The sequence below is a fragment of the Oncorhynchus kisutch genome, linkage group LG29, assembly GCF_002021735.2.
Source record: "Oncorhynchus kisutch isolate 150728-3 linkage group LG29, Okis_V2, whole genome shotgun sequence".
NCBI classification, from domain to species: Eukaryota; Metazoa; Chordata; class Actinopteri; order Salmoniformes; family Salmonidae; genus Oncorhynchus; species Oncorhynchus kisutch.
The window spans coordinates 15591240-15605019 of NC_034202.2; the positions used below are offsets into that span (position 1 = coordinate 15591240).

At 44.0% G+C, this 13780-nt stretch overlaps 2 protein-coding genes across 2 annotated transcripts in view; one reads left to right on the forward strand and one right to left on the reverse strand.

The window, feature by feature from the left end:
- Positions 1-4880, forward strand: part of niban2a (niban apoptosis regulator 2a) — a 65931-nt gene extending 61051 nt beyond the window's left edge. The window contains exons 9-14 of the mRNA XM_020465758.2: positions 493-680; positions 918-1073; positions 1316-1435; positions 1695-1802; positions 2037-2148; positions 2359-4880. Coding sequence (XP_020321347.1) covers positions 493-680; positions 918-1073; positions 1316-1435; positions 1695-1802; positions 2037-2148; positions 2359-3470 — 1796 coding nt within the window. The 3' untranslated portion in view covers positions 3471-4880. The remainder of the gene's footprint in view (positions 1-492; positions 681-917; positions 1074-1315; positions 1436-1694; positions 1803-2036; positions 2149-2358) is intronic.
- Positions 4881-4950: 70 nt separating this feature from the next.
- On the reverse strand, positions 4951-13675 carry slc31a2 (solute carrier family 31 member 2). The gene is made up of 4 exons (XM_020465761.2): positions 13482-13675; positions 6806-6872; positions 6273-6477; positions 4951-6015 (listed from the first exon to the last, which is right to left on the reverse strand). Exons 1-4 carry the CDS (start codon positions 13485-13487, stop codon positions 5850-5852), a joined length of 444 nt encoding a protein of 147 aa, XP_020321350.1. The 5' UTR covers positions 13488-13675; the 3' UTR covers positions 4951-5849.
- Positions 13676-13780: the final 105 nt, after the last annotated feature.

The window sequence follows — 13780 nt, forward strand, 5'->3', positions numbered from 1 at the left end:
TATAATCACTTTGTGACATATGCTAATGTGAAAAAAATTGTTTTATAAATGCATGTGATTGACTGATGTAGTTCTTACCAGAGGTGTGGCAATGCTTACCTACGTTTGGCATAGCAGTCTGTCTGTTCTACCTTCACTCTGTCATGGTTGCCTCCTGTGCCAGAACAGTTGATCGGGATCTGATTACAATACTCACATGTTTTGTGTGGAAATGACTGACAACTGTTCATGACTTTGTGAGTTGGACATTTAGGCCTACAGTATCAGCCAGGTTAGTAGTACTTTATATCATGGCTGCATTATTTCTCCATTTGTCACGGGTTTGACGGCTAATGATATTTTGGTTCCTTTCTTCCAGACTTTTCAGTCGGATGTCTCTGGGTAATGCTTGGTATTACTGTGGTCTTGAAGTGCGGGTGTTTACTGTCTACTGACCATGGGGACTAACCGTACTCCTTATTGTCTCCTCCACCCCCCCACCCCCTTCCGTAGCTCTGGTGTTGCCCAGGGCAGAGCAGCTCCTTCGGCGCAGCGTCCAGCCCTACGTCAGCTCCATCCTGGAAGCCTTGATGGAGCCCACCAGCAGAGGCTTCTCCGAGGTCCGAGATGTCTTCTTCAGAGAGCTGGTGGAGGTCAGCAAGAACACGCTCAACGGAGGGGGCAAGGACAAACTGGGGGAGGTGAGTGGACCACCGGAGGACTTGAAAACACAAGTTGGAGTTCACGCCTACTGTCCTTGGTGACCTCTGTGACTGTTCTATAAAATGTACTGAGGATCTGTTGAAGTGCTCGGTGTTGTCATGTCCTCAACTCATCTCGGTCCGTCTCTTTCCCCCCTCTCTGCCCTCCCTCTCTCCCTTTTTCTCGCTCTCCCTACTCGCTCTCCCTTCTCTCTCTCGCCTTTCTCCCTCTCTCAGCACATGGAGAAGATCTCTATGCTGGCATTCCACCCGGTGAAGATGCAGAGCTGCTATGAGAAGGTGGAGCAGCTGAGTCTGGAAGGGCTGCAGCAGAGATTTGATGTGTCCAGCCCCTCCGTGTTCGTCCAGAGGGCTCAGATCCTCATGAGAGAGGTGAGATCTTAACCCACAAATCCCACTACCTGGTGGGGATGAAGCTGCCACACGAGACTACCAACACTGTAGTTATTGTTCTTACTGCACTTTGTGGCGGATTGTAGCGGTACCATCTGGTGGTGAGAGAGGGTATTTCATTGAACACCATAGGAACTCCACCGAATGAGCTACGTGAGATCGTTGACGATCTGTCTTTTCCCCCAGTGTGTCACTAATGTCCTCTCTCCTCTGTGTAAAAGCAAATGGACAACGCTGTGTACACGTTCGAACAGCTGCTGCACCAGAGTCTGGAGGAAAAGGACCAGAGAGGAGAGAACCTGTGTAAGACCATCCAATGCTGCCAGGACAGAGTTCTGAAGGTTAGTTAGACTGAGGGGGGATAAGGATGAAGGTGAATGACTGATTTTGATTGAAGGATTAAGAATAGATTGGCCATTAAAACGGTTGGAAAGTTTTTCCCAAAATTCTGGTTGGAGGATTCCAGATTTCCTGCTTATTCCCTCCTGATTCTGGGAAAAATCAAATCAGTAGACCAGAAACCCTGGGAACTTTTGGCAACCCTTGCCATCAAAAAGTCTTAATGTCTTCTGTCTGCATCCCTCTGTCTGTCCCTGTCAGAAATATGACTATGACAGTAGCACGGTGCGTAAGAAGTTCTTCAGAGAGGCCCTGCTACAGATCATCATCCCCTACATGCTGAAGCAGCTGGCTCCCTCATGCCATCCGGTGAGGCTCACTGGTTTTTAAGTCTCTTTTTCCAGTTATCCTAGTCTCCTAAGACACAGATACCCCTCACACTCTAGCCACCCCTTTACTCTATGGTTCCGTCTCATATGGAACCCTGTAAAATATTTAGGCTCTGGTCAAAAGTAGTGCACTATATAAGGGACTGGGGTGCCACTTGGGACGTTACCTATGTCTAGTGCATTAGTCTGTAACAACATCTCTCCTCCCTCTCAGGACCTCCCTCCCTTCCAGGAGCTGATCTTTGAGGACTTCTCCCGGTTCATCCTGGTAGAAAACATGTTTGAGGAGGTGGTGCTGCAGTCTGTCACCAAGGACATCATGATGGGTGAGTGGTGGACACTGGACACGCATTGGAGACACTGTAGGCTAGACCATTTGTAAAGCATCTCCGGGTAGGACTGCTAGTCTAGGATTCTTTTTTAAAAATTTTTAGAGCACACTTATGATTATATAGACAGGACCTGATCCTAGATCAGCAGATTCAGCAGTGCTAATCTGAGGCGATTCGCTGACGTAAATCTCTGTGTGCCTACAGCTGTGAAAGAGGCGGCAGTCCAGAAGAGACACAACCTGTACAGAGACAGCATGATCCTGACCAACAGCGACCCCGACCTCCACCTGCTGGGGGAGAGCCCCTCGGTAGACTGGGCCGCCCAGTTCGGTGGCGGGGATGAGGAGTCTGACGAGTCCCCGGAAGGATGTGGCCGGTCCAAATGGCGGCGCAGGCAAGTGGTCTCCATGATCAAGCTGGACGGGATGGGCCCGCTGCCCTACGAGTCGTGCTTGGAGGTGCCGGGGGTGGATTTCATCCCCGAGGAGGGGGAGATGGAGGAGGGGGTGGATTTCATCCCCGAGGAGGAGGAGGAGGAGGAGGAGGAGGAGGAGGAGGGAGCGACCCCCATGGAACCAGAGCCAAATTCCCCAGACAACGTGCAGGAGATCCGTTACCTCATCAATCCGGTGGTGGAGATGGTTGTCCCGGCCTCAGAGGAGGACTTGGCTGTTCTCACCAATGGGACAGAGCCGGGGATGCTGACGCTAGAGGGCGAAGAGGAGGAGGTGACGCTCATCACCACCGTGGTGGAGGAGGTGCACAGGAAGTCACTGCAGTGGAAAAGTGCCCCACAGGAAGTGAGCAAGCAGCTGATAGAAAGAGGTCCAGACCAGAAAGCTGAGGGGGAGCTTCAGGAAAAAGGGGAGGCAGCTATTGAGGGCAAGGTAGAGGGCATTGAGGATGCCTTACAGGAAATGGCGATAATGATACAGGAGGAGAGGCAGGACGAGGTGGAGGCAGCCATCGAGGGAGAAGATGAGGCTATCGAGAATGCCATACAGGAAATAGAGATGGCGGTACAGGAAGATGACGAAGACAGGATAACGGAGTGTGCCGTAGACTCTGACGCTGAGCTGGCCCCACCATTGGCTGACTCCAGCCCCCGGCACCACGATGACAGTGGCTTCCAGTCACTGACCAATGAGGCCTTGGATGAGGGCGAAGCTCAGCCAATGAAGGATGTTCTGAAAACAGAGGACTCTCTAACCGATCCAGGTGAGGTTGAGGTGATTGTGGAACAGGGAAACGCTGCACTTCACGACAACTCTGAGACCGGGGAGGACTCTGAAACTGAAATTTTATATGACATTTGAATGGGAAGACAAGGGAGAATATTTCTTTTTTTTTTTACCTCATTTTCATCTCCAGCACAATACCAGTGTCAACATACCTGATGATATCATCAAAAGTGACGTGGGGAGCAAGAAAATAACCTCCCTTGGGCTAGAAACTTATTGGAGGTTTTGAAAATCCTTTTTCTGACTTTGAATCTTACCCTGTGGTGTCACAGATCATAGAAAGGCAGCGTTTTCACATGTAGACACTGGTATGGTTCTGGAGATGACGAATATGAGGTGGAAAAGTTACTTTACACTACAGATGCCCATCTGTAAGGGCCTTCAGGATATGTTCACAGAGATGCATGGCAGGATAGACGTGGAACACTTTATGGTGCATGGGTACACACTCACTGGTCATTGCATGACCTCTTACTGAGCACTAGGAGGCACTGTAAGCTGGCTTTTGACACAAACGGCTCTGTTTTACCTCTGTCATGCCATCTTACTGTAATGGGCATTGTCGAAAACATATCATTATAGAGATTCAGCTATCGTTGCATTCAGGGCCTGGGAGCTCTGCTTTTTAACATCTTTTAACAATGACTTGGCACACTAGTGTATAAAATCAGCCAGAGTGATTTTGTCTTGAAATAAGTTTAAGCCTCGTTTTTGAACCATTTCATTTTAAATTTTCACAAGCAGCCTTCTGGTATCTTTTCACAGTGCATGACGAGGCACTTGCTTACTTCCTACTTTTCTGTCTGCTTCCAGTTGACTAACACAGTCACTAGTGTTATCATAGATGCTCGAGGTCCTGCGTCAGCCACAGTGCCACTGCCATGAGCACGTTTAGTTATTACTAAAGGGACTTGCTCTGCTGATATCTTGTCTTGACTGTGACGCATCAGAATCTCTCGTCTGCGTGTGGGAGAGTGTTGTGTAGATGGTTGACAGCACGCTATGTACCTTGTCATGAAGAGGCCTCTGTCAGTCTAAATCAAATGAAAAATGAAGTTGGCTTTGAGTGCAGATCCATCACACCTTACTCTTTGTCCACAGTCTCCTCCGGCCACACCAAGGGAATAAACCAAGTCTATATTTGTTTATTTTCCCCACTCTTCAAAATGAGGGAAATTTGATTTATGATGATTTTCTATCCATTATATGTTTATGGCCACTGTATATATTTGTTCTTAACCAGGCTGAGTTTGTAGTCTTGGGGAAAATAGGTCCATGTATCTCCGTGACTTAAAAGGATAGTTCACTCTGAACTATTCCTTTAAGACTGAGTCCTTCTGTTTTCTTCCTCTATTTATGACAAATACTCTGTATGGTGCCCAATGCTTTATCCTCGGCTATAGTCTTCATTTTGTGTAAAGCAAGAGCTTTTTATTGATTTGTATGACAGACTATACTGGATTAATAAATATGTTTTTTTTTCTATTTCTCATCTATCTCGACTAAAATGGTAAACTGTTTAACCCAATTAAGTACTTCAAAAAATCTAATTAAATATGTTAACAAAAGGTTAGTGGTATTTGTTTTATTACTATCAGTAAAATACAACAGTAGTAAGCACATGTTCATATAAAGTCCATTGAAAAGCTCAGATTAAAAGCAGGCCATGATCTACTTTCAGTTTACTGTAGATCAATAGGATTTGAAGAAAAGCTTTGCGTTCATCCATGATTAGGTTACCGTATAATTCAACAGGAAATATGCCTCTGAAATGTATTTAGGATATCAAAAGGCACTGAAAGGTTGGGGTTATACTGTCTCTCTCACAAATGATTAACGAGAGCCACATTTTCACTTATGTACTTAAAAGCAATTTAAACACTTACCCAATGAGCCTGACAGAGTTACAACACTCAATCACATGCTTCTGTGCTGTCAGTGGCAATTCCAGAAAATGTCTTGTGACTAGTGCTGACGAAATGCATAATCTCAGTTCCCTCTGCAAGTAAGCCTGACCTTGCTAGAATGAGGCCACAGGTTGAACTCAAGCTCTTCTCAAACATATGTCAGTGGATATGCATAGTACAGTAGGTCATACAGGGTAACACAAAAAAAAATAAGCATTAACTTCCTGAGACTTTTCTTAAATGTACCATGGGTGTGCTCGATCACTCCCCTACCATGCTGTACTCTTTGTCACACTATGGAAGCCTCCATCTTGCTTTTTACTTCGCACACCTCTGCTTTAAGATAAGTAGGGGAGAACCACCTTTCACTTCAGGTAACTTGAAGTGACAGTCACAGGGAGATCTATCGCACATGGCGTGTGCAACAGGGTCAGTATGAAAAACACCATGAGGTGCTGTGATACGTTTGTCCAACAGGATAACTAGTGCCTATAGATCCATAGTCCAGGAAAATGATTATTCTCGCTCTGTTGATTCCACTGTTTGATCAGATTTGACCCAGTAGCGGGAACCCTATGAAGTATCCCAGGACGGAGCCCAAGATGACCCCCAGGAAGATCCAGGTGTTGTAGGACATGACGCACAACATCAGCATGTAGCCAAGGGTTACCTGCAGGATGTGCAGGGCTGTCTGGATCCCACGGAGAAGCCATCTGGGTGAAATGAGACAGGGAGAACAGTTATTGCAGTAGTCTCCCTGGTAATTATATACAGGTGCACATTTCAGGTTCTCGTGTCTAATGCCCTCCTCGGCTTTCTTATAATTGATCGGTCATTCACGTCGGCCTGTGAAACCAGGTGCTTGCACTCTCTGGCCAATTTGGGGATCTGGTGGATGAAAGCCAGCGTCCCTGGAACGTGGTAATCACAGACGACTACATGGGCAGGGCTGCTCCTGTGTGAATCCTACCTGTTCGTGGTGGAGAGAGTGGGGGCAGTCTGTTCCATGGGGGCCAGAGAGGACACCGACAGGCTACTGGCTAATGCAGTGCTGCTTCCCCGGCAGTCTGAGGAGTGGAAGGGAGAGGGGCGCTTCCCCAGCCAGACCCTCCACACCTTCAGCAGCTCGTAGAACACGGTCAACAGGAGGACCACGAACACCGACAGCACCATCCCTGCAAACACATTGGCCACAGAGCTTATCGCGGTTGACAACAATGATGGTCATCAACAGTGGCCCCAAAAGTGTCTGCTATATTTATAGTACTGTAGAGTCAACAGCAGTTGCTTAACATGAGTGTAAGAATCCAGGGCATGCGTCACTAGATGCCCTATTGGAACAGGTCTATTTAAGCAACAAGTGCTAATTTGCTACCTGAAACACTATGCAGAATGGTGGGGCTGAACTGTACTTGGAAAAAATGTAAGTCAACCAGACAAACGGGTTCAAAAATCTATCATTTAGATTCTCCTGAGGGCACAGGTCTGTCAGTGTTGGCCTACCTGCAGGTCCTTGCACATCCCAGAAGTGAAACAGCAGCGTCACGCTGCTCCCTGTCTCAAAGGTCATCTGGATGAGAAAAGAGCAATTGAACAACAAGTAAACAGCAGTATACTGCAAGGAAGCGGACCAGGTTTGGGACCTGTGCAGGAAATCCTGGTTACATGGACATCCATGTATGTGAAATATAAAGCTTGGTCAGGTAGATAATGACATGTGCTTTGTTGCCGTTGATCCAAACTCTGCCAGACAGACTGACTCCTGTTAAATGATAGACCAATTGGTCATATTATCTAAAAACATGTAAACTACGATTTTTGTTTCATATTTGCATATGTTGTTGCTTAGACCTTCCTTTACATCTTTTGAGGTTTTTGTGTTGTGCCTGCCATCGCTTGAGACACAACATGCTCTTGAATTCAGGGTACAATATAAAAACAACATATTTCCACCTGACTATCCTACCCATCCTTGAATTTGGCGACATTTACAAAATAGCCTCCAACACTCTACTACAACATATTCGTTGCCAAATCCACTGGCTCCAGGTCATCTATAAGTCTCTGCTAGGTAAAGATCTGCCTCATCATAGCAACACCCACCCGTAGCACGCACTCTAGCAGGTATATTTCACATGTCATCCCCAAAGCCAACACCTCATTTGGCCGCCTTTCCTTCCAGTTCTCTGCTGCCAATGACTGGAAGGAATTGCAAAAAAACAAAAAAATCGCTGAAGTTGGAGACATCTCCCTCACTAACTTTAAACATCAGCTGTCAGAGCAGCTTACCGATCGCTGCATCTGTACACAGCCCATCTGTAAATAGCCCATCCAACTACCTACCTCATCCCCTTTTGTTTTTCTGCTCTTTTGCACACCAGTATTTCTACTTGCACATCCTCATCTGCACATCTATCACTCCAGTGTTATAATTTGCTAAATTGTAATTACTTCGCCACTATGGCCTATTTCTTGCCTTCATTTGCACAAACTGTATACAGATTCTTCTATTGTGTTATTGACTTGACGTTTGTTTATCCCATGTGTAACTGTGTTTTTGTAGCACTGCTTTGCTTTATCTTGGCCAGGTCACAGTTGTAAATGATAACTTGTTCTCAACTGGCCTACCTGGTTAAATAAAAGTGAAAAACAAATTGACAACCCTGTTAGTAAGCTTTTAAATTATATCCATCTCAAATGTTTATATTGTCATGGATGTCTCAAGGTTTGCAAAATAGGTCAACTTTGGGCACTTATCTCTTGAATGTTTTGAATTCGGGTCCAAAAAGTCACTTTGAGTACCTCTACAAATCGTCATATGAATGGAAGGTTTGGTTCAAATCAAAGAGGTGATTGAATTCAAATGGATTATCTCTACTATATCACGTGAAAGCAATCCGCTGTAGATCTGTAGTAAGACAAAATCAAACTCCTTCTCCCCTTGCATCTTGGAGAAGTATACCATATACAAAAGTGATGTGGGAAACCTCTTTGGATTATAACTTTAGAATTGGTTGATATACTACGACTGTGATATGTGGTTGTGTCACTTAACTATCTTAAGATTAATGCACTCACTAAGTCGCTCTGGATAAGAGCGCCTGTTAAATTACTAAAATGTAAAAATAAAATAAGTCAATGTATTTCAGAAACAAACAAATATACAAAACACACTAAAGCAAGCTGTAGAATCTCAAAACCTCTCCTTATCTGCCCCTCTACCTACATCACATTTTGCAATCCTTTAAATGATTTAATATTTCAGTCACCAACAATAAACATAAAAAATTAACATGTTACAATAAGCAAATAATATAATTCAATTATACTCAGCTCATTATGTTTTCCCTTATTTTATTTTGGACAGTTCATTTTTTTTTATAGATATATAGAGTTCTCAATATTTTTCCTTTTCCTCTCCCTACCACACACAAATTCCAGTAAGTATTCATTTTCACTTAAAGGTTCCAAAATAGCACAATAGTATGGACTTACAGGCTACAGAATAACATAAGTATAAAAAAGATGTATACTTAATTTCACCTGATAAGAGGCAGCAACAACCAGATACTCGGTAGGTTATAGGTTAGCTAACCCCTTCAATAATATATTTGCACATCTCCTATAAACTTAAGTACAGGACTCGCAGAAACTCGTCAAGTCACCCCCAAAACCAATTCTTTCTTTGGCCGCCTCTCCTTCCAGTTCTCTGCTGCCAATGACTGGAACGAACTACAAAAATCTCTGACTAGCTTTAAGCACCAACTGTCAGAGCAGCTCACAGATTACTGCACCTGTACATAGCCCACCTATAATTTAGCCCAAACAACTACCTCTTTCCCAACTGTATTTAATTTTAATTTATTTATTTATTTTGCTCCTTTGCACCCCATTATTTGTATTTCTACTTTGCACATTCTTCCATTGCAAAACTACCATTCCAGTGTTTTACTTGCTATATTGTATTTACTTTGCCACCATGGCCATTTTTGCCTTTACCTCCCTTCTCACCTCATTTGCTCACATTGTATATAGACTTGTTTATACTGTATTATTGACTGTATGTTTGTTTTACTCCATGTGTAACTCTGTGTCGTTGTATCTGTCAAACTGCTTTGCTTTATCTTGGCCAGGTCGCAATTGTAAATGAGAACTTGTTCTCAACTTGCCTACCTGGTTAAATAATAATAAATAAATAAAAAAGTTTTCCCTGGAGGACATACTGTAAGCTAGTCTTTCCAGAGGAAACAACCATAACAGGTTTTGCATTCCAAGACAAAGGGGCTCTCTGGTCTTCCAACCAAAACCAATAGTCCAAATAGTTTGTGGCAATTAAAGACAATGACCACCATTCTTAGAGCACAGATTCAGCTTGTACTGACAAACAATAGCAGTACTATGGAAAGACAGCCATGCTGTCGCATGTGAGCTTATCAGCCAATTTGATTGTCAAGAGAGCCTACTGTGTCCTAAACTGGATGCAGTGTCTCAAGGCCAGTGAAGGAAAACGAGCTCAGTGAGAGATGCATACATACCCTTTTTTCTTCATGAAATTCTCAGCAGGAGCCTTTGCCTGTTTATTTTACCTTTTATTTAACCAGGTAGACCAGTTGAGAACAAGTTCTCATTTACAACTGTGACCTGGCCAAGATAAAGCAAAGCAGTGCGACAAAAACAGAGTTACACATAAACAAACGTAGTCAATAACACAATAGAAAAATCTGTATACAGTGTAAGGCAATAAATAGGCCATAGTGGCGCAGTAATTACAATTTAGAAAATTAACACTGGAGTGATAGATGTGCAGATGAGAGTGTGCAAGTAGAAATACTGGTGTGCAAAAGAGCAGAAAAACATATGGGGATGAGGTTTGAAGTTGGTTGGATGGATGGGCTATGTACAGCTGCAGCGATCGGTAAGCTGCTCTGATAGCTGATGCCTAAAGTTAAGTGAGGGAGATATGTCTCCAGCTTCAGTGATTTTTGCAATTCGTTCCAGTCATTGGCGGCAGAGAACTGGAAGGAAAGGCGGCCAAGAGGTGTTGGCTTTGGGGATGACCACTGAAATATACCTGCTGGAGCGCGTGCTACGGATGGGTGTTGCTATGGTGACCAGTGAGCTGAGATAAGGCAGGGCTTTACCTAGCAAAAACTTATAGATGACCTGGAGCCAGTGGGTTTGACGACGAATATGTAGCGAGGGCCAGCCAACGCTATTTTGTAAATGACATCGCCAAAGTCAAGGATCGGTAAGATACCCTCGTAAAACTGACTATGTTTGGCAGCATGAGTGAAGCTTTGTTGCGAAATAGGAAGCCGATTCTAGATAAAATTTTTGGATTGGAGATTTTTTTTTCATTTTTTTATTTAACCTTTATTTAACCAGGTAGGCAAGTTGAGAACAAGTTCTCATTTTCAACTGCAACCTGGCCAAGAAAGCAAAGCAGTTCGGCACACAACGACACAGAGTTACACATGGAGTAAAAAACATACAGTCAATAATACAGTAGAAACAAGTCTATATACGATGTGAGCAAATGAGGTGAGATAAGGGAGGTAAAGGCAAAAAAAATATGCCATGGTGGCAAAGTAAATACAATATAGCAAGTAAAACACTGGAATGGTAGATTTGCAGTGGAAGAATGTGCAAAGTAGAAATAAAAATAATGGGGAGCTAAATAAATAAATAAAATAAATACAGTAGGGAAAGAGGTAGTTGTTTGGGCTAAATTATAGGTGGGCTATGTACAGGTGCAGTAATCTGTGAGCTGCTCTGACAGTTGGTGCTTAAAGCTAGTGAGGGAGATAAGTGTTTCCAGTTTTAGAGATTTTTGTAGTTCGTTCCAGTCATTGGCAGCAGAGAACTGGAAGGAGAGGCGGCCAAAGAAAGAATTGCTTTTGGGGGTGACCAGAGAGATATACCTGCTGGAGCGTGTGCTACAGGTGGGTGATGCTATGGTGACCAACGAGCTGAGATAAGGGGGGACTTTACCTAGCAGGGTCTTGTAGATGACATGGAGCCAGTGGGTTTTGACGACGAGTATGAAGCGAGGGCCAGCCAACGAGAGCGTACAGGTCGCAATGGCGGGTAGTATATGGGGCTTTGGTTACAAAACGGATTGCACTGTGATAGACTGCATCCAATTTGTTGAGTAGGGTATTGGAGGCTATTTTGTAAATGACATCGCTGAAGTCGAGGATTGGTAGGATGGTCAGTTTTACAAGGGTATGTTTGGCAGCATGAGTGAAGGATGCTTTGTTGCGAAATAGGTAGCCAATTCTAGATTTAACTTTGGATTGGAGATGTTTGATATGGGACTGGAAGGAGAGTTTACAGTCTAACCAGACACCTAGGTATTTGTAGTTGTCCACGTATTCTAAGTCAGAGCCGTCCAGAGTAGTGATGTTGGACAGGCGGGCAGGTGCGGGCAGCGATCGGTTGAAGAGCATGCATTTAGTTTTACTTGTATTTAAGAGCAATTGGAGGCCACGGAAGGAGAGTTGTATGGCATTGAAGCTTGCCTGGAGGGTTGTTAACACAGTGTCCAAAGAAGGGCCAGAAGTATACAGAATGGTGTCGTCTGCGTAGAGGTGGATCAGAGACTCACCAGCAGCAAGAGCGACATCATTGATGTATACAGAGAAAAGTCGGCCCGAGAATTGAACCCTGTGGCACCCCCATTGAGACTGCCAGAGGTCCGGACAACAGGCCCTCCGATTTGACGCACTGAACTCTATCTGAGAAGTAGTTGGTGAACCAGGCGAGGCAGTCATTAGAGAAACCAAGGCTATTGAGTCTGCAGATAAAAATGTGATTTATGGAAAGATATAGCCCATGATCCATTACCAGATTTAAATAATGTAGTGACATAAGAGAAATTGTGGACATCCAATTAGGCAATTGGTCTATGTATGGCTCAAAGCATTCAAACTCTTTACGTTTTCTCTGTGAGAGCTTCCCATGTCTGGAATACACTGCCATCAGACACACATAACTGCACCACATATCACACTTTCACAAAATGCATGAAGACATGGCTAAATGCCAATCAGATTTGTGAACATGGTCCCTAGCTGTGTGTTGCCGCTCTCCATGTTGTCTGTTGTCTGTAGCTTGTGAGGTGTGGAAACACTTTGTTGCTTTTATGAATTTTGTCTTGCTGCTTTTTGTTTTATGCTGCTCTGTCTGTATGCTACGTCTTGCTTGTCCTATGTTGCTCTGTCTGTATGCTATGTCTTGCTTGCCCTATGTTGCTATGTCTTGCTTGTCCTATGTTGCTCTGTCTGTATGCTATGTCTTGCTTGTCCTATGTTGCTCTGTCTGTATGCTATGTCTTGCTTGTTCTATGTTGCTCTGTCTGTATGCTATGTCTTGCTTGCCCTATGTTGCTATGTCTTGCTTGTCCTATGTTGCTCTGTCTGTATGCTATGTCTTGCTTGTCCTATGTTGCTCTGTCTGTATGCTATGTCTTGCTTGTTCTATGTTGCTCTGTCTGTATGCTATGTCTTGCTTGTCCTATGTTGCTCTGTCTGTATGCTATGTCTTGCTTGTCCTATGTTGCTCTGTCTGTATGCTATGTCTTGCTTGTCCTATGTTGCTCTGTCTGTATGCTATGTCTTGCTTGTTCTATGTTGCTATTGTTTATATTGTAATTGTTTTTAATAACCTGCCCAGGGACTGCGGTTGAAAATTAGCCGGTTGGTTAAAACCGGCACTTTTACTGAAATGTTGATTAATGTGCACTGTCCCTGTAAAAATAAAAATAAACTCAAACTCAAACATAACATAGCAGGTCACTTTCCATATACTAGTGACCAGAAAGGTTGCGAGATCGTATCCCCGAGCTGACAAGGTAAACATCTGTCGTTCTGCCCCTGAACAAGGCAGTTAACCCACTGTTCCTAGGCCGTCATTGAAAATAAGAATTTGTTCTTAACTGACTTGCCTAGTTTAGTAAAGGTTTAAAAAATAAATAAAAAATATAAAGTATCAATAGCGCCAGCATTACTCACATTACAATAGCCTACAACATGTTCGCTCGCTCTCTCTCTCTCTCTCTCTCTCTCTGTCATGCAAAACAGTCAAATGGTGTAATGCTCTGCGAAAGTATTACCTACATAACTGCACCAAAACAACAAAAAACAAATGCAACACAACACTTTGCGAAGAAACTACTTACAGACATGATTGATCAACTTGAGCAGACAAATAAGATATTTTGGGGGGGGGGGGGGGGTCCTCAGGCCCTCCCCATCACCGACGAGAGCGAACTAGAGACGTTGTTTTGACGGGATTTAGTTGCATTCCACTTCTTCTCGTTTCTGGCAGCAGGCTACCATAAACATGCTTCTGCCCTGCACAGTTTGACAATGACGAAGCCGCGGCACCACATGACGTTATAAAATGTCGCAATGGTAGATGGTAGATGTAGTCGTGTGCATATCATTAATTTGCAAGGCAGCTAGACGCAATCGGCAG

What these genes read in the sequence shown, in the direction of transcription:
- slc31a2 (XM_020465761.2), bottom strand. An exon ending in GGATGTGCAAGGACCTGCAG is followed by an intron (nt 6,478 to 6,805) that starts GTAGGCCAACAC and finishes ATGTGTTTGCAG; the next exon opens with GGATGGTGCTGTCGGTGTTC. An exon ending in ACTCTCTCCACCACGAACAG is followed by an intron (nt 6,016 to 6,272) that starts GTAGGATTCACA and finishes CATTTCACCCAG; the next exon opens with ATGGCTTCTCCGTGGGATCC.